The sequence below is a fragment of the Diadema antillarum genome, unplaced genomic scaffold (genome assembly GCF_040938485.1).
Source record: "Diadema antillarum isolate AM-2024a unplaced genomic scaffold, OU_Dant_1.0 scf00000089, whole genome shotgun sequence".
NCBI lineage: Eukaryota > Metazoa > Echinodermata > Echinoidea > Diadematoida > Diadematidae > Diadema > Diadema antillarum.
In genome coordinates, this window is record NW_027270978.1 from 194,607 (window position 1) to 218,326 (window position 23,720).

At 38.7% G+C, this 23,720-nt stretch overlaps 1 protein-coding gene across 1 annotated transcript in view; it reads right to left on the reverse strand.

Moving 5' to 3' along the window:
• LOC139718140 (cadherin EGF LAG seven-pass G-type receptor 2-like) overlaps window positions 1-23,720 on the reverse strand; it is a 168,677-nt gene that overhangs the window by 33,899 nt on the left and 111,058 nt on the right. The window contains exons 4-7 of the mRNA XM_071629623.1: window positions 22,695-22,929; window positions 18,336-18,540; window positions 3,612-3,721; window positions 131-420 (exon numbers count right to left, since the gene is read on the reverse strand). Of these exons, the coding sequence (XP_071485724.1) occupies window positions 131-420; window positions 3,612-3,721; window positions 18,336-18,540; window positions 22,695-22,929 (840 nt within the window). The remainder of the gene's footprint in view (window positions 1-130; window positions 421-3,611; window positions 3,722-18,335; window positions 18,541-22,694; window positions 22,930-23,720) is intronic.

The window sequence follows — 23,720 nt, forward strand, 5'->3', positions numbered from 1 at the left end:
TCTTATATTAAACCATAAAACTTATTGATGATATTTCAAATCATAATGGCTGAATATTGATGCTTGAGCTAGTTATTTTAGCTTGATCTGCAGATTGACGCCTTTGCCATTTCCTATGTCGGAAACTTACATTCCTGGCAATTCACCCCTCCACTTCTGGAAGAACAGTGACAGGTGTAGCGGTCCCATCCACTCTCACACGTTGCTCCCGTGTGACAGGGGTCCGACTCGCAAAAGTCGCCCTTGTGCGGGCAGCCGGGTTGGGTGCCCATGTCCTCCACATTGGTGGCGAGATCGAGGAGCTCGTTGTCGATGTAAACGTCCCGGATGCAGCCGATGAAGTCCGTGTTCTCCACGGGAAATTCGCTAGGCAGGTCTGGAAGGCCGCCCAGGATGAATGGCCCAGTCAGGTCCAGGAATCTAGAGGTTACATGAATAGTGACGATATAAGATTTGGCATGCAAATGATTCGAAGTAATAACAGATAGCAGGTGATTATATGAAAGACACAAGCTTAATATCACATGCTCAACCTGTTGCATACTAAACTGATTTTGCACTTGATTCACTATGTACTTCTTCATTATTTCCTACATTTGTCAATCAAGGTTTGCAATGGAGCAAATGGAACAATGGAGTGCAGAGATTAGACGCAATTGCAGGAGACATAGAAGTGCACTACAAACCACAAATTACACTTAATTGTGTATATATACGCCATGAAGAGAAAGTGGGTCAAACTTTTCGATCATATATTCATTTACCTCCAAACAAAATAAAAGAAAACTAAAACTACCATATAATCCATCACTACTTTTTAAGTGAGCAGCACATGTCCACAAAGAGTCTGTAGCATGGGGGTCCATGGAGCAGGAAGACTATTTGTGTTTTTTTTTTTACTTTACTCCAGTAGGCAGCGAATGAATCAGGCAATCCATGAATCCCTACACTACCGAGTCTCTAAAAGTTTCTGTCATGGAGCAATAATTGTACTTGTACAACCTTTCCTTTCCTTAAAAGGTTCAAATATTACCAGTACATTTCACAGCATGTGATTTCATCTACAGAAGACATAAAAGGAATCCTACCCCTCCAGCACCAAAAGCATTCCCATAAATCAATACCTGCAGGGCAGAATATCTTGATACAGAATACCACAGAAAATGGACTCTTTCAATTTGTAGCCCATTTGGTGTATCATCCAACAGCAGACAGACCCCTTTGATGTGTTAACATTTATCAATCTAATCCTTATTATGGCTCATTTTGTTGTTTTTTTCTTCATCTGCAATTCCTCCATTTCTCTCCCCCCCCCCCCATTCTAAACTCACTAAATAAAGAAGTTTCAACTGATGTTTGTAGTCTGCTTTCCTTACAATTCCTTTTACAGTCTTTCGTCAATTTCCAACCACCTATTCACACTTTACTTTCACATCCAAAATGAGATTGACGTCCCATTTTTTCTATTTTGGTTCACATCACATATGTTCAAATGTTACGCTTCACTATCATGTACTGATGCTTCCAGTAATGAATGGTTCACAATGAAGCCACCATTCCATCATTTTTCTTTTATCTGTCCAGAACAGTGATATGCATTTTGCCCTTTTCACAAGACACATTATACAACATAACTATGCACATTAGGCGGAGACACAAATTGAACATGAAAAAATTTCATCCTTGATATTCTTTTTTGATGATTCATGCACCACCTTATTGTGCCGTCTTCACTTTCACTTTTCAGTGTACAAATATGTTAGTCCCTCTTCTCTTCCCATCTGTCTCTCTCTCTGCTTGTGTGTCTCTTTATCTTTCTATGTCTTTCTATTTCCCTCCCTCTCTCCCTCTTCTTTTTTTTTCACTCTGTATCTTTTCCCCAAAATTTTTTACTGTTTTTCCACCCTTCTAATCCATCTTCAAGCTAAAAATGTTGGTTCACCTTCCTCTCAACAGTTCCATCTCTGCTCTTCTATCTGTTTACCTTTCTATGTGCCTCTCTCCCTCTCTCTCTCTCTCTCTCTCTCTCTCTCTATCTTTCTATATCTCTCACTTCTCTTCTCTCAATATGTATTTTTTTTTCTCATAACTTTCAACTATTTCTCCACTCATCTTCAAACTTCCCATTCCTACTTCTTCTCTCCCCTCCCCCCCCCCCCCCCCCCACTCTGCCATGCACTGGCAGGCGGCTCAGCATTCCAAGACTTTGAAGTATAAATGGGAGGGAAGGATACACAAAATATGAGACGTAAAATGAGACAGGCCGGGGCGAAGAAATCAATCATCTTTTCGATATTTGGCCACAGACGAGGCGGGCAGGCCTGAGTGCCGCATTAAGCATTTTGTCGAGGAATTGTCAACCCCCGTTGTCATCGCGAGATGGGCAGGAACGGGAGATATGTGCGTGTTTGTTCCCGTGCAGACATATGATTCAGAAGACCTGCTCCGGTGCCCCTAGCAGTCCTCCCCGAATGTAACAAACGCTAGCGCCGGGTTTGTTTTTGGTGGATTTAAGGGTCTGCAGGTTGCTGAGATATCCGTCCGAGCAGACGGACGCAGTGTAAGTGACAAATTTACAGCTGTCTACACTGCCGAGGTGCTAAATTACGACATTCTCACGCCCAAATTTGCATACATATTCACTCACGCTTACACACATACACGCTAGATAGCAGAACCAAATACTTTTCTTCACAGCAAGCAATGATGCATACGTTGGTATAATTTCCCTGACTATGATGAATGTTGTCTTGAGCAGATGCAAAGACATTATATCAAAAAAGCCATCACAGTACATTTGAACAAATCAAGACAACTGACAAAGAAAGGAGCAATTGTACTTTCTTGAAAGCCAGAAATACATCTGACATAAGGAGGAATTTTAGTTCCCTGGCTACCATGTCAGAGACTCCAACTCTTCCGCTTTCGATGGGAGATCTCCCGCCGAAAGCCCATATTTGCAAAATTCCCCGTTCTCCCACTTAGAGATTTAATTTCTCCCGCCCTGGCTCTGTGTCTCCCGCTTGAAATGATTTCTTACTTATCGTCAACGTATGTTGAAAAATAAGCCTTAGATAGCACTGAAAGAGAATCTAGAACCCTAGAACTTCGCGCACATCAACTTAGAGTCTCCCGTTCACTAGGCGTTTCAGGCGGGAGAATCTCCAGATCAGAAGGGGCTTGGGGTTGGAGTCTCTGCCATGTCCCTTCCAAAATACCACTATTTTCTATCCCTTTGCGTGCAAGGACAAAATATACCCTAATTCTTCTAGAGTTTGTCAAAAGCTTTTCAAATTGATCTGTTTTGGTAGATGCGTACAAATGTATGTCTTACATGGTCATAATTATGCATAGAATGCCTAACCTCTAATAGGATGAGACACATACTTTCATTTCCTGCCTGTTGAAATGAGCTCTTGTTAGCTCAGTCATTACCGTAAGTAACTTGCTTGTGTACAAAGCAATGGCATATTGTGAGTTGGTGGTCCTAGAAGGGTTAGTTTCAGAGCTTGGAGAGCACCCAGTGTTGAGGAAAAGCAACATTTATTGCAGACATTGTTGCAAATTGCACGATAAAATTACATATGAGCATAATTCCGTCGTCTCGTTACCTCAGTTCTCCGTAGTACGTTGCCGAGGCTGCGCAGCTGGAGTCATCGTACTTGTTGCTGTATCTGAGGGCGACAGCTGGATCACAGTCATCTAGGATGATGGTTGCCGTCTACAAGGAATTTAAGAAATATATACATTAATAGTCAAATATATAGACATATAGGAGCCTATACATGAAAAGACATGACTGGACTTGTTATGCATCATGACATACTTTCATCTAAAGAGCTGATACAAGTTCGACTGGTTGAAAGAGAATCTAGCAAATGGCTGAATACAGACAGGTATGCTCACTCAAAATGGCCAGCTTTTATTGTACTTGAAGCTAATCCTTTTATCACATTAAAAAAGAAAGAAAGAAAAATAAAGTAGATATAAAATATTGTCATTTGGAAGGACCAGGCCTATACCATGGAGAGCTGTTTGTGTGATTGCATTGGCTTTTATTAGACACAAGCACATTATTAAAACCACTCACACATACTGTACTTGTCATCCACATTTACATGACTAGCTCCACTTTACATTCTAGTGTGTGCAGCATTTTCATTGAGAGATAATCTAGTTGTCAACATAAAGGGGGTTTCATTGTTCAGAGACAGCACACACATCTGATGATGCCATCTGAAGAATACGTTTACACTCTACAGCATGGATTTTACACCACTTCTGGTTCAGGTCGCGTGCTGACTGCCTGTCCTGTGCGGACTTCGAGATTACATATCATCGGGTGCGATACTCTTGATCATGATGAATGAGTCCCATCGATTCATGAAGCGAAAACCACCGAAACAAAAAAAAAGCTTTAATTACGTACAATGCCTTTTAAAATTCTGCGCAGAGCTCAATATGCGCGTTTAGGCGGCATATAATCTCATTTGTCTACATCAAGCAGTGGCGGTATCCATTTGATCATGTCGGGGGGGGGGGGGGAAAAGCGAGAAAGACCGCATCATATCTGTGCTACCAATGATGCACACGTAATGTGATAATTGTGATGAGTCTGCTCTCATTGTTAAAACAGCACGCTTGCCATGAGCAAAGCCTTAACACCATTTACCCTTCCTTCCCACAAGTTTCATATTCCATTCATTATTTGCTTTGTTTCTCATCCAGGTCTCCTCCAGTAAAAAAAAACCAACACCAACAAAAAACAACAACAAAAATCAAATCAAATCAAATCAATTGCATAAAACATACAAAAAAACAAGATCAAAGTGCCTCCAAGAATTCAACTTGCCCTAGTTGTGGTTTCATGTGAAAATCATGACATACGGTACCTTAAAAGGTGTTACGTGCAGCTCTTGTGTGCTCCACATAATAAATAAACATTATAAGAGTTACGTGCAGCTGTTGTGTAATCTACATAATAAACATTGTCAGTAAATGCAGTAAGCTCTATTATTTTTCCTTGTTTCACAAGCTCTCCCTTCCAATCACTTCCTTCTCCTCAAAATCCAAATCAAAAAACAAAAACAAAAAAATCCACATTTTGGAATAATTTTCAGGTTTCTCACAATGATAAAATGGCATCCTGACCAGTCTAGTGTGGATAATCAGCGGCTGTCATGAATCTACACAGTTGGTTCATCATAACATAGCAGGTAGAGCCTCATATCTTCTCAATATACCAACCAGGAAATTTTCCGCAGGCTATCTCTTCCCCCAATTCCTCTTTTACAACTTTACGTGTCCCCCCTTTCCTACCCCACCCCACCCCCTTGTCGCTATCCTATTTTCTATCTCTGTTAATACGCTCTTTTCATTCCCTGTCTTCTTTTACAGCCTGCAGTATAATGCAAAATTCATCATAGTTTGTCAGAGCTATTAGTCTGTGGGCCGTGAAAAATTTCCCCTACAATGGGCAAACATTTGTATTAGAATATAAACTGTCGGCATATATGAAAAGGGAAGGAACGCCGCTGCAAAGGTGCCCCTGCTTCGGGCAAGTGGCATTTACAATAACCCCCTTCCCTCCAACCCACCCCCCCCCCCTTCCTGCTCCTATCCCCCTTTTCTCACTCTTCTCTCCTATCCGCATGACTTTTCATCTTTATCTCTAAAATGGGCTCATACACTATGAGCAACGGAGCAAAAATCGGTCCCCTTTATGCCTGCCTGGCTCTTGTCGATGAGAATATGGTCGGTGGAAATCAAGTCAGGTCGGTGCCGCGTGAACATTTGATGCCATCGCATTTCGTGATCAATCAGACGAAATACTGATCATTTCGGGCTCTCAAAATGAGCTACTCGGAATGTTCGGGCAATTTACAGGACAGAGAGTAAAAAAACAGGGTTTTCTACACCTCTTTTTATAGAACTGATATTTTTCATGTAAAGCAACTCAAACCAAGACAACTTTTATCAGAATTTAAAGAGAGATAGAGAAGAAAGCAACAAACACATGTGCGAAATGTATATTCTTTTAAGAGCTACTTCCCACAAAAGTAGCTTGCTCAGGACATACATAAGTCAATGAAAGGCAAGATGGTAGAAATAGGTGCCCCACTATGCAGCCATTTTATCTAGTATACAACAAGTAACATACTTCTCTCATCCAAAGAAGAAGACAAAAAAAAAAGAGAATGGTCCAATCGTGACAATGAAGAATACATTAGTCTCTTATTTGTCTCAACTTGTCAGCAAAAGTCATCGAAAGAGCGTCTCACATCTACCGTACTAATACTGGGCCCTGTTGTATAAAAGTTGAAATCAAACATAGAAGTCAGAAGAATTGAACGTAAGTCTCTGGATACTCAATTCTGATTAGCTAATGCATCACTTATATCTGATTTTCTGACTTATGTTTGATTGCATCATTTCATGCAGCAGGGCCCACTGAATCATCTACTTTGCTTTTTGGGGACAAACAACTCTAGTGAATAGTGAACTGAAATTTGCTATTCAGGCAACCACACAACTGGTCCAGTTTACCAATGTATCAATATCTTGTGGATATCATTGTCACAGAGGTTGTGTCTGTAAATCAAAAAGCTTGTCTGGGGATTATCTGGCAAAGTACTGAAGTACACACACAGGAGTCATAAGTATTACAGTTTATCTAGGAGCAGATTAACTGAATATATATATAGCTTGCTACTGGGTTGCCATGGTCAAAGTTATTCATAAATTTGATTACAAGAGTACTGGTAAGCTAGCATATTTGGCATGGTAAAATCAATATCTGTGGCTCCTCTGCTTTGTTAATGATCTACCTACATACAAACCAGATGCTGTGTGAACTACATCTAGGTTTTAAGATTTATATTAAAAGATTTGACAACACCAGGTCGTGCCAGTGTTTCACATTATATCGCGGAAAGCTACCATGCATCCTGCACACCTGCTACTGCACAAATTCAACTGAAAGAAAATCATGTGATCACGGTTGTGTCAGCGTCATAGTCCGATACGCTTCATTTGATTGGGTGAAACAGCAGCAAAGAACAACGGCAGCAAATTCCGTCTGCATGATGAGATTCAGACTCAGACATCAAACACACGAAGACCAAATCTGCAGTCATTCATCAGCAAGTACAACATCAATAAAATGGATCATTATCAAATCCGCTATCTCACGCAGAGAAAGGGACAATTTTGGGTATTCATATCAAGGATGAATCAGTGCATACCAGTATGATTATCCCCCAGTTCTTTGCTTTTGTCCATGGTACTATAAAGAAGTAAGGATTGATATCATGTTTGATGATGCGCTATTCATAATATATGGGCAGAGACTGCGACACTCAACCGTTGGAGGTGTGTGAAGCACCAGGCAGCCTAAACCCAGCCAGGCTTGGTAAACCAACTGTGACAAGTCAAACAAGAAGTTTGTTGCTTTTTTTCCCCTTTTCTCATCTTTTTTTTTCTTTTTTTTTCTTAAGAGGAAAATCTTCAAGAGTAAAATTAGTCAGAGTCGCTCACTGTGAGGTAGTCAAACATTCAGGTGTGACAACAAAGACAAGCTAGACTTGTGCGAGGAGGCACAACAAACAGCATGGCATGGGCTCTGCCATCGGAGTCCCGGCAAACACGGCATCGAGTCGAGAATGGACTCACGCGTGCGTGAACAATGTATATAGATGATCTCACTATCTGGTGAGTTGTTCGCGGGATTTTTGTTTGATTTTTGTCATCACTTCACTTCTCGTCCAGTGTGCAATGCGCGCCTGTTTAGGCCATGGGGGATGTGTACAGAGTGACTAGACGCAAAGGGATTACAGGCATTTGCCGTCCCTGTCTTTTGTTGTGCACCAAATTGTATCAAAAGATGTCAACTTGTCTGGTACTAAACTATTTACAGGGCAATCTTACTGACAAGTGCCAAAAACTCTTCATGGTTCAGCTGCAATATTGTCTACTGGGCAATATCAATAGCTGGTATCCATTCTGCAATTTTAAGAATTTCTTTCTTAAAAACTGTACAACACAAAAGGAAAACAGTTGTTGCAAGAAGTTTGCACACATTTGCATGGTAAAGGCTGCCTACAGTTGACTTCCCATTTTACTTTGTTTTGTGGGAAAGATCTCCTTAGGATTCAAAATGTATATTAAGCTCCTTTTTGGTAGAAAACTGAGGCATGCATTAATTCCTCCAGTTAAAAGTTCAGGACTAAAACGGTATCATTGATAACTTACTTTTCATTAGATGCTGATCTGTACTGTAGGTAAACAGACAATATACTTTTATCCCAGTATACCCAAATTTGCCAGCAGAAAATTGTTGTCAATATCATGATAATAACAAAAAAAAAAGTCACGCAAGTGGGGTTCCTTATTCCTCGTGTCGAGTCTGACATTCTTTTATGTACATACTGGCTTGATGCAACAACAATATTTTCACCACTCACAATTTTCCAATATTTTCGTTCGTTTCCTTTTGAGAGGGGCTTAAATTCCCTTACTATTGTACTTCGGTTCCTGATTCTTTGCTTTCACTCATTGTTAATCAAAAATTCAAACTTCTCATGACCGGGCGGAGACCTTGTGCAAACACACCGGACAAAGAGAACTGGAGGTACGAAAGGAGGGGAGGGGGGTGGAGGAAGTTGGAGGAGAGATGAGCGGGTATGGATTTACGCCCGATGGCCACTGCAAGGATGGAGCGATGAACGGAAGAACGGAGATGCGGGAGCGGACCAAAGTGGGATGTTAAGAGTGGTCTCCGTTTTTCTCGCAAGGTTGTGGAGATGCCTGTCAGAAGGGAACATGTGACAGTCCTATCATGAATCCTAACAAGTAGAAGAGAAGGGTATGTAAAGAGGATGGGGAGGATGAGACAGAGGCGGAGGAGGAGGAGGAGGAGGAGGAGGGAGGATACCATCAAGTTAGATAAAGATGCAAACTTGTATGAGGGATTCTTACACATTACAGGGGGGATGAGGCGAGATAATGCCTCTAGGGGGAGGATGCTATTACCACTGGAGTTGGGACGGAAGTGGGTTGGGGTGATAATGGATGTTAAGGGTGGGGTAATGACCGGTGAAATGGTGCATAACATGTGCCATTTCCTATCACAACTGTGAGTTCTGCAAGCTGGAAGAGTATGTATTCTTTGCAAATAAAAAGAAAAAATAAGGAGGAAAACTGATACTGTGACAAAGATAATTTCAGCTCTGGGGTGCTGTCATTCAATTCATATACAAATAATGAGAATGAGCATAGACTAAAGAAAAAATATTCCTTTAACAAGGCTAAAGAGCATAAACTTGTATTTTTTTCTAACTCCTTGCATATCAAACAGAAAATCTTTTGAGTGCTACAGTAATCTGGTAAATGCAAAGCATCAATGAACAGATTATGAAAATCCTTTGAAAATTACTACTCAACCCTTCTTAGCATATAAACCACAATGTTCCAAGCTCAAAAATAGCCTAGCATACTGCATTTTGAGAAAGAGCTTTTCAGATACTTTAGATTAGGCAGGAGGTGACTGCAAATCACTATGAGCTCAGAGAGATAGAGAGAAAAAAAAGAGACTAAAAAATAAAAAAAAAAGAAAACCAGATAAATTATTAAACTATCTCCCTCACTGGCCAAACATTGTATTCTCTCATAGGCAGATCATGTTATAGCATAACGTCAAAGATATTAGAAAAATAATTATGTAAATACCAATATAGTCTATACAACAGTATAACTGTCAACCTACAAGACTGGAATACAAACTCACAAAAACATACATAATGTACAGAGTGATGGAGAGCATCTCGTTACACCACCCACTGACCATGGTCATCGGTGAGTCATGTTGCCACGACGACCATCCAAGTGATGCCTTTCGGGGCCTGGTTCACACGGACAGTGGAAGACACCCTCTCCTCCATTTAGCAACAACACCTTCCGCAGGTCATTGAATACATGATGTGATGGCTAACAAATTACTGCCACTACTCAGATGTTAAATTGGAAAAAAAGGGACTTCGAATACTTAGTTTCTCTATCTCTAGTTTTTCCCGTCTTCTCTCAATCTATCTGCCTATCTGTCTATCTTTCCTTCTCTCTCCATTTCGTTCCCCATTCTCTAACAGAGGCAAGACCTTAAAGCAGGATGCTGCAACCATCTAAAAAAAGTGCCTCATGTGCCCGGAGAAAGAGGGGTGAAACATTATCGTGAGGGACAACATCACTGGATGTGGATGAGAGTGGTGGGTGCCAGGGGTAGGGTGTGGGGTGGGGTGTGGGGTGGGGTGGGATATGAGGAAAAGGGAACCAGAAAGAGAGGAGGAGAGAAGGACTGAAGTGGTTATAAAGCGAGGAGGCAGGAGAAAGGGGTCAATGACTCTGGATTTTTTGTTGTGCAGGAAAAACTGGGTTGGAGAGCTTTAGGATTAAAAACCTGAAAACGGTTTTCTCAAGAATTAAGAGATGGGTACATTACACAATTTTGCCTTTCTTGCCATCATCATGAAATACAAGACAGCTGTTAGAATACATGCAAGCAAAATTTGGACAAGACATGTACTTGTATGTATCTGCATTTCGTATATATCAAAACACCAGAGCGTGAAACACTAAAACTGTGAAAGTCCCATATATACACAGTCATGCTGGTAAAGAAACTAACACTTAAAATACTTCATAATTTGATAAATCTATGATGTCAAATTGTTTTGTTTTGCTTTGTTTTTGTTTTTGTTTTTTTGCTAATCAGTGAAATAAGAATCCATATGTTAAACAAATTAGAATGATACCTCAGAGAAAATTTCTCCCGAACTGAATCCTTACAATCACACCCACGCCTTTGGCTTTAAAGGCATACAATATATATGGAACATAGGAAAATTGCTGGATGAATCCTGACATTGGGGCTTATCTGTCCGAGCATTACTTGAAAGTTGACTGCCATGTTTGCTGTAAGTATTCTCACAGCCCCTGACAAAAAGCTCAGTTGAATACAATGGAGTTAAATACATGGGTCCTTTCAAAACATCACATGTACACACAAAGAGAACTCACCCATGGGTATTTACAAAGTGTCTAACATTTCCCTCTGCATTACAAAATTCATAAAGATACTTACCCCACTCCACCCACTCCCCCCCCCCCCAAAAAAAAAAAAAGAATAAAAAAATAAAATGAAAAAAAAAAAATACTGGAACATTCACATGTAGAATCTACATCCAAACATTCGGATCATCATACATCTGAATTTTTCTTAAAAAGCCAACAGGATTATCAACATCTTTTTATCAGCGAGGTGACATGATCATTGTATTTCTCAATACAATGTGAGAAAATGTAGCAGTAATCTTTATATTGACACATACTATTTTAACCAGCAATATTTTAATTTGTTTCTTGAGAGATGAGATGTGAGTGCTCAAAAAGAGGGGATTGTTAATACATGTTTTCCATTCTTAATGTAAAATACATTATTTTCATCTATTAGATATGTATGCAGTTATGTGACTATATTGGCTCTCTCTTTTGACAAGGTTCAAAAACTCAATGCTACCTATGAGTTATTCAAACTATACTGTAGCTTCTTACAAGCTCAAGGCAACAAATCAGTACCAACATAATTATTAAGATGAAACTCAACAGCTGAAAACTAGTAAGAGACGATTACAACATCTGTTGAAAAATCATCCTTTTATATAAATATTTTGTTTCATTCATTATAAGGATTTGTTTTTAATCTGGAGATGGAGAATACAACAGAGAATTTTGCTAGAGATCACTTCAAATTTGTAAAAACAACAACAACACCAACAACAAACAGGTGATTATTACTGCTTAGGCAAAGGGAAGTACATTTGTACAATTGCTGTTACCATAGATTGCACATACAATTATTTCATCATGATTGCTTTCAGTATTACTACCTGAGAATGTTTATCAAATTTTCAGCAGTAATCTAATCCTATACACATCTCAACTTTTCATCCATGACTTATCTTTCAAAGAATCGCTCAACCCGAATGAAATGTCCGTTAATAATGTGACTCTACTCGGCTACGGCACGGCACGGTGCCTTTAATGACTAATTCCTTTCAAATTTGTCATGTCACCACCGACAATAGGTGGAATACATCTTGTGCTGCAAACCAGTGATCCAAATTCTTTTCCTTTCCCCCTTTCCTTTTTGTTTTGTTTTGGGTTTTTTTTTCGCTGGGGTGGGGTGGGGGACGGTGGTAGAGATCAGGAGAACTGATTTCTTCATAAACTAAATGACTGATGTTGCAGTGAATGTGCAAACTGTACGTATGTGACATCGCTGGTATTATTTAAGCTATGTTCCACAGCGAAAAAGAGACTTGTTAAAGGTCATACAGCATCTCATGTGCATTATTGCTCGATGAGGGTACTTCAAATTTTGTAAGATAAGTTCATACATGTCTATCGCACATGATAACATAATGAGCACACTATGCTACCTTATCTATGGTCAAACAAACTTTAATCTATAAGTTATGCTACTATGCTGTTGAAAGGAAATCTTTTTGATCAGAAATTAACAGCAATTTTCAGGCATTATCTATTCTACTACATTTGCTGTATGCCCAACCCACTGCAACGAGAGGCAATGGATTGGAACAACAGGTTAATGATGCTAAAACCCAAGTTGACAAATATACTTTTAGGTTGATCATTTGCACATCATTATGGGACATTAACACTGCTTTGTGTCAATATAGCTGAGAGATACAATCTTCCACCTAAAGTACCTTAACTTTATAAAGAATGGTCATACCAAAAGACTGCTTTGCCACATTATCATATAATATTTGTACCTATTACACAAGATCATAGAAATTGAATGAGTTCAGTTCAGTTCATTTTTTTTTTTGCACTCCACTTTCAGCACAGTATAACCAATTCTACCAAAGTGTTGGCATGATCATTATATGAATTATATGCTCCAATATATGTAATACAATCGTACTAAAAATATATAAAGTATCAAGAGATGAAAAGGCAACGACATATTAAAGGTACGCTACAGCTGCGCAAACACTTAAAATATAATTTTGAGAGAGAAAGTCAAGTTGGACATTACCTCATACCCTCTTGTTTATCTATGACAGACAGACACACACACACAGACACACACAGACACATACACACACACAAAGACACATGAATGTCACATTTTTCCTCCCAAAGAATTCTCCTCTGCTCATTCAATTTTACTTCCACCTGCAGACCAACACCAACAGTGGATATGCAAACGCCCGGAGAGAATTCTTTGAGCAAATGAAAATTTCTTCACCGACAAGATATTGCTCGACTTAATGGAAGGGCTAACTCCACAGCCCTTGGGTTATTTGCCTGATATAATATTTCTCACACACCATGCCGACATGACAGCAACCAATGCCTGCAAAGTGTGTGTGTGTGTGTGTGTGTGTGTGTGTGTGTGTGTGTGTGTGTGTGTGTGTGTGTGTGTGTGTGCGTGTGGAGTGTACATGTGACTGTGTAAGGGTTGCTACAAAGATCGCCGCATCGAGATGAAATTGAATTGGCGATGACGAATCCATGGCGGAATCTTCTTTGAAGAAATCAATGTCACTTCAAAAGACATTGCAGAGCCCTCATTGTTGACATACTGATAACTTGCCATCCAGGTGACATATTATACTCAATAAGTAAGGGATTCATAGAGAGGATTTTTTTTTTTTGGGGGGGGAGGTGTTGATGTTGTTGTCTATGCTAAAGTTTTTCATGTCAGCAGATTCACAGGTGTAATCAATATTTGAATTATTAATCATGCCAAACATATCCCTTGTGTCAAATAGTTTGAAAAAGTCACATAACTGTTATCAATCCAGAAGGAAACTTGGTATATTCAATTTATAAAATGTTGAGCAAAAAACATTGTTTCTTTGATTAGTACCAAAAAAAAAAAAACACCCTTATCTCGGCATACAAGCAGAAGTGATGATTTAAGATCACTGATAAGAGTGAAAGTGATAACATTCATTTTCAATGGGGGGGGGGGGGGGGAATGGTTGATTTTTTGAACTACATAGCAACTTGAAAGAACCCCATTCACATGGGAATGTACCTCCAGAGGTACATAGAAACCAGATACCCCATGAGATTTGAATGGCTACATACTGTATCTGCAGTGTGATAACAGAGGGTATACATGCACAAAGTGAAACTATTCCATGGCACACAGGAGAAAGTCTTATCCACCGTGACAGAGATAGGGAAATATTTTAACATTCTGCACAGCTGTCGTCCTGATATGCTGACCTTTTGTAACATTGGAGAGCCAAGAGCAACTATTTCATCCCAAGAAAATCCTGGTGCATACAAACATGTATGTGATGTATACACACTCACACAAACACACCTAACATCCCCACACATTCATTTATGTGCAGCTTGCTTATCTACAAACACATGTGATGACTGGCGCTGGCTACAGATGAACTGTGGGTTAAGAATCGCAATTATATGATGAAATTAAGCTGTGTAATCACTTTCCTCCTTGTACTAGAGAAACTGTTGCTAATATACATTGAAAAGCTAGACTGATATAATCCGAAAACTATCCAAAAATGTGCTCTCCTCTCATCTAGATTTTCTTTTATAAACATCTCAAGAAAAAGCATTGGCAATATTCTACACATACAATGACAATGAAAGCTCACTTTGTTGACATTCTGATTCTACACAACAACCAGACACTTCCACAAGAAATGAGTACATTTCAACTTTCCTTGAAAGATTTCATGAATACCACAGACAGATACATCAAAAGAATATGGGAAGGTGATATCAAATGTATATAAATTCGCCACCAAATCTAGCTCTGTTCTTTCTCAGTCAAAATAAATGTCAGCACAGCACAAACCTGATTACGAAAACAAGATCTTGATCCAACACATATTACTTCTTTGAATTCAATTTTAAATTAAATAAAAAAGACATAGGAAACAGGAAGAGACTTTCTTGCTACTTGTATTGAATATAGTGTTACACACACTGGAAGAAGTTTCTGCAAATTTTCAGAATATCTGACATTTTTACAGCATACATGCTCCATCTCCATGCTCAGGGCCCGTAGAAATTGGATCAATTGCCGAAATCGGCGGAAACGTTGCCGTGGCTGAAATATTGGCCTTTTAATCAGGGCGGATGGTAGAAAACAGGGATAAATTACTGGAACCTCCCCACTACTCTGGCCTGGAGTGCAATTATCTTCTTCATGCTATTAATCTGTGCAATAAACCTGTCATATTGATTGTTACAGGGGTTCATGGGCTGAGCTTCATAAAAAAGGTGTGTGTGGGTGTGTGTGGGGGGGGGCGGGGGAGGTGGAAAGGTGGAGAGTGGATGGACTGTTACAAAACAGTGGAACATCAAGGGCAACAAAACAAAGGCAATGACCACCATTAAAGGACAAGTTCACCTTCATAGACATGTGGGTTGAGTGAATGCAGCAATATTTGTAGAACACATCAGTGAGAGTTTGAGCAAAATCGGACAATCCGTTCAAAAGTTATGAATTTTTGAAGTTTCTGCTCAGTCACGGCTGGATGAAAAGACTACTATAGCTTGTGATGTCACATGAGTGCAACGATATAAAGAAAGAATAAGGAAAATTCAACATATTTCCATTTTTCTAGCATAACAAAATAACACTTGACTTCTGTCTTTCAGAAGGCAGGGGGAATAATATTACCCTTAACATACGTCAGTAGCAAGTCGAAAAAATATGCACTTTATTCAAAGAGTAAAGTTTTGTGAAATTCTCTTTTTATTTTCCTTATATAGTTGTATGCATGTGACATTGTACACTGTAGTAGTCTTCTCTTCCAGCAGCGACTGCGCAGATACTTAAAATATTCATAACTTTTGAACGGATTGTCCAATTTTCCTCAAACTTTCACTGATGTGTTCTACTAATATTGCTGCATTCTCTCAATCCTTATGTATATGAAGGTGGACTTGTCCTTTAAACAACCCTACATATAAGCTGGTTAACAAAAGGGTTTGTTCTGCACAAACAAAGGACGGCTTTTTGGAAGTTCACAGCACACTGCTTATTTTTCTAAAGCTCTGTTGTCCAATAAAAAAGAGATTCAAAAGAGTTTTACGATGCAATGTAATCGTTGTATTTACTCTAACCTTTTTCTGAAAATTCCTTTTGACTAAAAAATTCAAAATACTCAATCTAATGACAAACAACAAATCACTCAATAATGACAATATTATGCAACTTCCTTGTATGTTCTTTGAAGAAATATTCTGTAGGATTTGAAAAACAATGGCTTCTCATTTCCAGTGAGTTTTGCCTACATAGTACAACATTTGCATCAAATACAAGAGTACTGACGACATTTCAAAAATCACTTGCAAAATCCTTTCGAATGTTGTGGCGCTCTGTTTGCCCGTTATGGAAATGAAATATTCATTCTCTGCATCTTCAAACATCATTTGGGTATCATCTGAACCATCCATCGATAATCCCTCTGCAAATACGGCAGAGGAGATTATCGTTATCTGGTTACGGCCTCAATGTGGAGAAAATCCTGTTTTCATAGTGTGTGTGTGTGGGGGGGGGGGGTTGAGAATCAACGAGCGATAATCGGATTGTTTCGCGCAGTCATCCCATAAAAGATGATTTGATTTTGTGCCATTTCATGAGAACGAGTTCTCATTCCTTTTGGATGAGGCTTTCAAAATCTCCTGTAGGTCAAATCAAACCACTGAAGCTGCATGGAGGTTAAATACAACAAAGACTCAAATTTCCATTTGATGCCAGTGGGATAGGAAGTTATTTTCTATCTAACCTGAACCTGCTTTTGCAGGAAAATGAATACATCTAAAAAGATATAAGGTTGTTTCTGAGACTTTTATGGTGATGCAAAATCAAGAGTTATCTATACGAAGTCGCATAAGATTGACTGCGGATTCAAAAACATATACTATATGCTCATTACTTTTTTCTTTCTTTCTGGATGAAAAGGGCTACAAAAAGAGACAAAACAAGAAAGAAAGAACACAAAGATGTATATTAAGCTGATGCAAGGTAATGCAAGAGCTGGTCAAAAACAGTCTATATGGCTCGCATATTTTGTAGTCATTCTATTTGTGTGTGTGTGTGTGTGTGTGTGTGTGTCAGTGTATTTACCAAATCATCCAAGCTTGCAAAGAAAAAGACATTGAACAACTTATCATTTACTTGGCAAATATATAACTACAATAAATGATCATTAATGGTAATGGAGTCGGTATTCTTACTCCTTCTAAGCCACAGTATTCTCACCTATTCACCAGAATTTGAAATATGAATGACATTCACGACTCAGCTCACCTATCTGATTTCATACTTGTAAACTGAGAACCCGTAGGATGTCGGGGCAACAATGATGACAATCGTGATGATGACAAAGGTGATATTCATGATAATGACAATTATGATTCCGTCAAAGGCGATTTTGAAACCAAATATCGGCTATGAATACAATCATTCACTGCCAGTTATTCTCTATAATCAATTTCTAAGATCATCTAAAGTCTTGCTGCCAAGATGCGATGACTCAAATGAATCCTGTGAAATTGACCCGTGCCCGGACCTGAGCGAAAGCAATTATGAGGGGCTTAACGAGCGACCATTCCAGATGTGAAGCGGTCATTTCATGCGTGGTTGGCCAACTATGTTGAAGCGCCTGCCTGGTCACTCATTCTTGTTGGTCTAGAGATGATTCCAAGGCTAGCTTCACACACGATTCTTTCACAACCTCAAACAGCATGCATGCCAGATCAGGAATAGCATGGCTCCATAATTAAGATGACACTAATGACTGAAATCTACCCTTCAGCATGAATGCAGAGATTTTAAACCAAGGAATTATCTCTCCCAAGGAATGAAAAAAAAATGCAACAGAAAGGGAACAATTGAGCAACGCGGCAACTAATTATCGTCTGCAGTACCGCAGGGCATCAACTTCAGATGTACCGAACATGGCAGCTCGTTTTAGAGTGATGAATGTAACTCCCAAGGTTCCCATCACGACCATCATCGTGACCCAGATACATAATAATCGTGATTAATGGGAAATGCTTGAGATTACGCATTGGGATTCTATATTAGGCTAATGGAATTAAAGATGATTATCAACGACAGACAAAAGACAGAATGGTGGATAAAATGAAAATTTCTGACGGATTTGTCACAAAAGTCTTTGAACGGTATTACCAGCGCTTTGGCTGCTATATATATATATATATTACGGATAGTGCACATTACATTTGCAACATACCGACAAGTAGTATTCGATGTGAGCTGTGTGCCACTCCCCATCGTTGACTCCGCCCACACGGCTAGCCGTTACCATGGTGACGGTGCTGCCAGTGGAGAAGGAGAATCGCACCTGTCCATCAGTGATCTCCAGGGCGATGAAGTCATGTTGCTGGTTGTAACGTCCGTTGTAGAAGATCAGTCCGTTTGGCTCCTGGGTAGCAAAGCTGGGTGTGGAAGTTAGAACAATGGATAGATTCCACATCAGAACAAAAGAGGTTTCCATTTCCTGCAACTTTAATTTAAATCCAACATCATCACAAAGTGATGCAAAGTATTACTAATTTCACAGTATTTTCCTTTGTTATTACATTGTATTGATATTGTGATATCATGTGTATGTAAATGTTTTGTATTGTTGGAAATTGAATAAAATGAAATAAAAAATGATATGAGGTGATAAACATATCATTTCAAATGAATTCTCCAACATTTTGAACTAACATCTTGTTCTTTTTCATTCTGATATCTATTTTACATCAATATCTCTGTTTCTATAAAAGGTCTTTTTCCACATCTCAACAGCAAAGTGAAAACACGCAGGCAATTTCCTTTGATCTTTCTAATTCTATATAAAGATATATAAAGAGCGACATTATCTTCACTTTTGCAGATCTTTATAAACACCATTTGCACAATGTATATCTTCTACTGCATTCATGTGCAGCATGTAATGCAATTGATGTCTCTGTAGGCAAAAGTCAAACATTATGGCATCAAAAGGAATATTGATATTCATATTTAAAAAAACAAAAACACATGCGCAAAAGAGGGAAAGAAAACAAATTCAAAAACTTGAATGTCATCATAACTTTTTTATATTCATTGCTTGTTCATACCACATTATCCATTCATCACTAAATCAACTCCATTATTCACATTAAAATAACCAGGAAAATGGAGAATACGAAAAAAAAAAATTGAGAATGGGGTAACAGACTATGGAATTTCATGCTGAATACTTATTTGGCTTTTCTTCCACTATTAAACATTTTCAATCCAAGAAAAAATGTTCCCCATCCAGTTTGGAATGCTAAGATTGACAATCACAGTCACGGCAATCAGAGACGGAGAGAACATACTTAGAGATTTTGAAACAGTATCTTCAAATTTCTCACTGGAGCATTGTTTCACTTAATTGGTGTACACTTTCAACATAATCCAGAGAATCGGGGGGCTAGGATTCATTTCTCTTTCCTCTCGCCCTCCTCACTACCCCCTTCCCATCTCCTCTTGAGGGATGGATGAAGAGGTTGCTAGGGGAGAAGTTGGAGGATTTTTGCGGTCCTCGAGGGCTGGAATAATTGGTGGATGTATCACCGGTGACAGGGGCAAATTTGAACAAGGCCTGAATCATTAAAGTAAAGGTGATTCATAGGAAGACTTGAAGACAATGGAGAGGGAGCCACCACTGCTAGGAGACGGTAAGTGAGAAGGGGGGATACAATTAGGGCGAGAACTCGTAATTGGCATGACACTCTAAGAGTGCAGTCAAACCAACGGGAATATCTCTGGAATGACTCCGATGCCATGTCAATCTGTGTGATGGGTTTAAAAAAAAATCTATTCCAATTTTCATGATTATCATATGTCTTTGACAGGTCCTCCTTAAGTTGTCACAATTTTCCTGAAGATCAGAAAGTTTGGAATGCAAATAGCATGTCAAATTGTACTTGAGAATGTAATGAATATCCACCAATTCTCTGATCATTGCATACTTAATAACAATATACCCTATGGCACCAAGCTGAGACACTTGTCATGAATGATGAAAATCATGACACTGAATCTGAACTTTGCTCATTTCCAACAAGACTTGCAAATTTTCAAGCCAACACATGACCTTTATATACTCTGCTACAAACCTCCAATAGTGATTGGTGAATATGAGTTTTATATTCATTCTAAAAGATCAGTTTGATTCATTCTTGTGATCTGACAAATGAAAATCATGGTATAGGAGTTTCACAGAGTACTTTGTGTTGCATCTGAACCTGTTGAGGATGAGTCCCAAGTATAAACGGGCTGGTGTCTATGTGAAATGCGTGTTTATAGCAAAATCAATCCGTCTTCAACGCGTTAATATCTGAACTCAATCCTTTGCATTTCAACCGGCCCGCTGTATAAAAGTTAAATTATGGTAACTTTGCCATCCAATGGTAACTTCCGAGCAATTCTTGATTTTGATTGACTGTTGAGTACTGTTACCATGGTAGTTACCATTGGATGGCAAAGTTACCCCAATAGTAATTTTTATGCAACGGGGCCAGGAGATAAAATCAATTCATTCCTATCACACGCACACTCAAACAAACTTGAAGAAAACCTCCCCATACATGGTTATTTGAACTTTTACATTAAACCCTTTCTTTCTTGAGTTTTATGTCTCCATAGACTCTGCACAAGACAGATTGGACTCCCATGGGCAATGACATGATGCACTACCTTTTCACATGAATTGTTGCCTGTAAACCTTAAAATTGTCCACTTTTTGGGTCAGCACTGCTTCTGATATAAATCATGACAAATGCATATTTCTCTCTGTCAGAAACAATGAATTGGAAATAGATGCATAGATTTATATGGCATACAGTTGTACTTCAGTTTACAATTAGACTTGGTGTATTTTGGCAGACAGTAAATCAAGCAACAGACTGATGCTATTAAATCATTCCAAGTCATTTTTCTCTGTGAGCACAGTCCTCAGTAGTTTCTGGTAGTTAGCACATTCTCTTTTATTCTACAATAACATCATCAACAACAACAGCACAATGTTACAAAGTTCAAAGAGTTAGGATAACAGCAAAACATAAATCACCCATATGAGATGGGTGGCTGGCTGGCAAAAAATAAAATGGGTATTCCTGGGACAAAGATAATAGACAAACAAAACAAAAAGAAATACATCTGTCTCTCTACCGCCCAAACTGGTATTAGTGCCATCTCACAGTCCCAGGTCTATTAAAGCATGGCATACTTTTATCTCCCTGGCTTTTCATATTGTGTTGTTCGGGCGGTATTATGCCTCCCTTAATATATTGGCTGACATAGGGGACAATGCGCGGAAGAATAGGAGCATATCAACAGGTTGATTGCATTTGATTCTGGATCACCGGTGTGATTTATCTATTGTGACCTGCAGCTACAAACCCATGGCAGACGACACGGAATCAATGCCAGCGCTATTCAGTGAAATATGGTTAATCATCACTCGGGCTCTCCTTAGGCATCAACATGTCCCTTTCCGATGGGGGCTGGCGCCAACACGTTGTTGGCAATTCAAGCCCACACCTTACTACGTGATACAGCCGGTGATATATAAAGCAAATAACGCAGGGAGAGACACATTTGCTGGTTTTCATACCTAATGTTGAATCTGCAGAAATCTGGGGATAGCCTGTATAGCTCCTTTCGGATCAAAATAGCACAGTTTCCTATAACCAAAAATGGCTCTTTTAGCTTAAAATTGATTATTTTCTCTTTGATGGACTTGATAATAACTGCTATTCATAGTTTCTGACTGAATAAAAAGCCAAGATGTTGTTGTTGTAGTTGTTGTTGTTGTTGTTGTTGTTGTTGTGTGTGTATATATATATATATATATATATATACAGTAAATGTCTGAAAAAAAGACTCTGGATAAAATGATGCTGCTATCATTAATGAAAAATACTGTCTAGTTTGTTAGCCAAAATTATGACATAAATCAATAGAAAATAAAATATGCACAGTTAAATGCAGGAGTTTCTAGCAATTATTCTAATAGGGGTGAAAATGGCAACAAGAGAGATCATGATAATGGTTATAATTGTAAACATCACTTATATTACTTAAAAGTACTTCAATAAATTGGCATTACAGACATCATCGCTAACATTATCATTATCATGGCTATCAATTTGATGTTATGCATTAACTTTTTTCAATTAAAGTTTCAAAAATGAGGTGCCGTGTTGTATATCTACAGCTGTTGATACTTCCTAAATTCATTCACATAATGTGGACATGAAGACGGTCTTTGCATAGGCGGATGTACACATACGATTCACACACTTTGGTAGAAACTAATTTCAATAAATTGTCATTACTGACATCATAAGTAACATTACTATTATCATGACTATCAATTGATGTTATGCAATAACTTTTTGAAATTATACAGTATATGATTTCGAAAAGGAGGTGTAGCATTGTATATCTTCAGCTGCTGATTCTTCTGAATTCAATTCACATGGTATGGATCCAAGACGGTCTTCACATTGATGGATGTACACAAAAACACTCAGTCACTTCGGCAGAAACCGATTTGTGAGACTCTCACCTGACAGACAGTTGGAGCCGCACTCTCTGACTCAGCGACCAGAACATCATGAATGAATTGCGCGGAAAATTCCGCGTTCTCATCTCGCAGAACGGGCCGTCGTGCACCTCCGGGTCTGCGCAGTTGCACTCAAAGCCGCCGTTGAGGTAGTTTCGGCAGGTACCACCATGCTTGCAGACAGCATCTGTCGCACCAGAACAGCGACCTTTGCCCTTGTCCATTTCACAGTTTGTACCTAATGCAACAACAGAGAGAATTTTGTCGCACAATTTAAAGGACATATCAAATAGAAGTAACTAAACTTTGTAGTGAATATAATTTTTTTTTCAATTAAATAAACCCTAGTCCATTAAAGGAATGGTATAGTTTTGGTTGAGATGGGGATTCAGGTTTTGACTTTATGTGAGATAATTAGAAACCACTTTTATGAAATACAAAAGAGCATGCAATTCTAAGAGTGAGTAAAAGTTTATAAGATGAAAATCGATTTTGAAATATTCCAAAACAAAGTAAAACAAAGTGGTCCTAATAATAGGTGGGACACATCTTTTATTAGGACCACTTTGTTCTGGATATCTCAGCCAATTTACAACTGATTTTCATCAAATAAACTTTTAATTCTTCATAGAATCATACGCTTTTAAACATTTCATATAAGTGGTTTCTGATTGTCTCACAAAAGTTAAAACCTGAATCTTCATCTCAACCAGAACTATACCATTCCTTTAAATTTCTATAACAACTTTTTTTTTGCTTATTTAGCTGTACAAAGAATTGTCATGGAGATACTTTATAAGCTGTATTGCATTCATCACCACAAAAGATAGATTTTAACAAATTATTTATTAGATAATTTATTGAGTGTAAATACCTATAATGTGATAAAAGTATCATGCTGCAGCAATCTGCATAACTGCACATTTTTTGACCTTCAATCATATCAATGATTTTTTTTTCTCTCCATAAGATACAATCGTTGCACACTCATGATGGATGAGTAATATCAGTGACCTCCACAATGTAAAG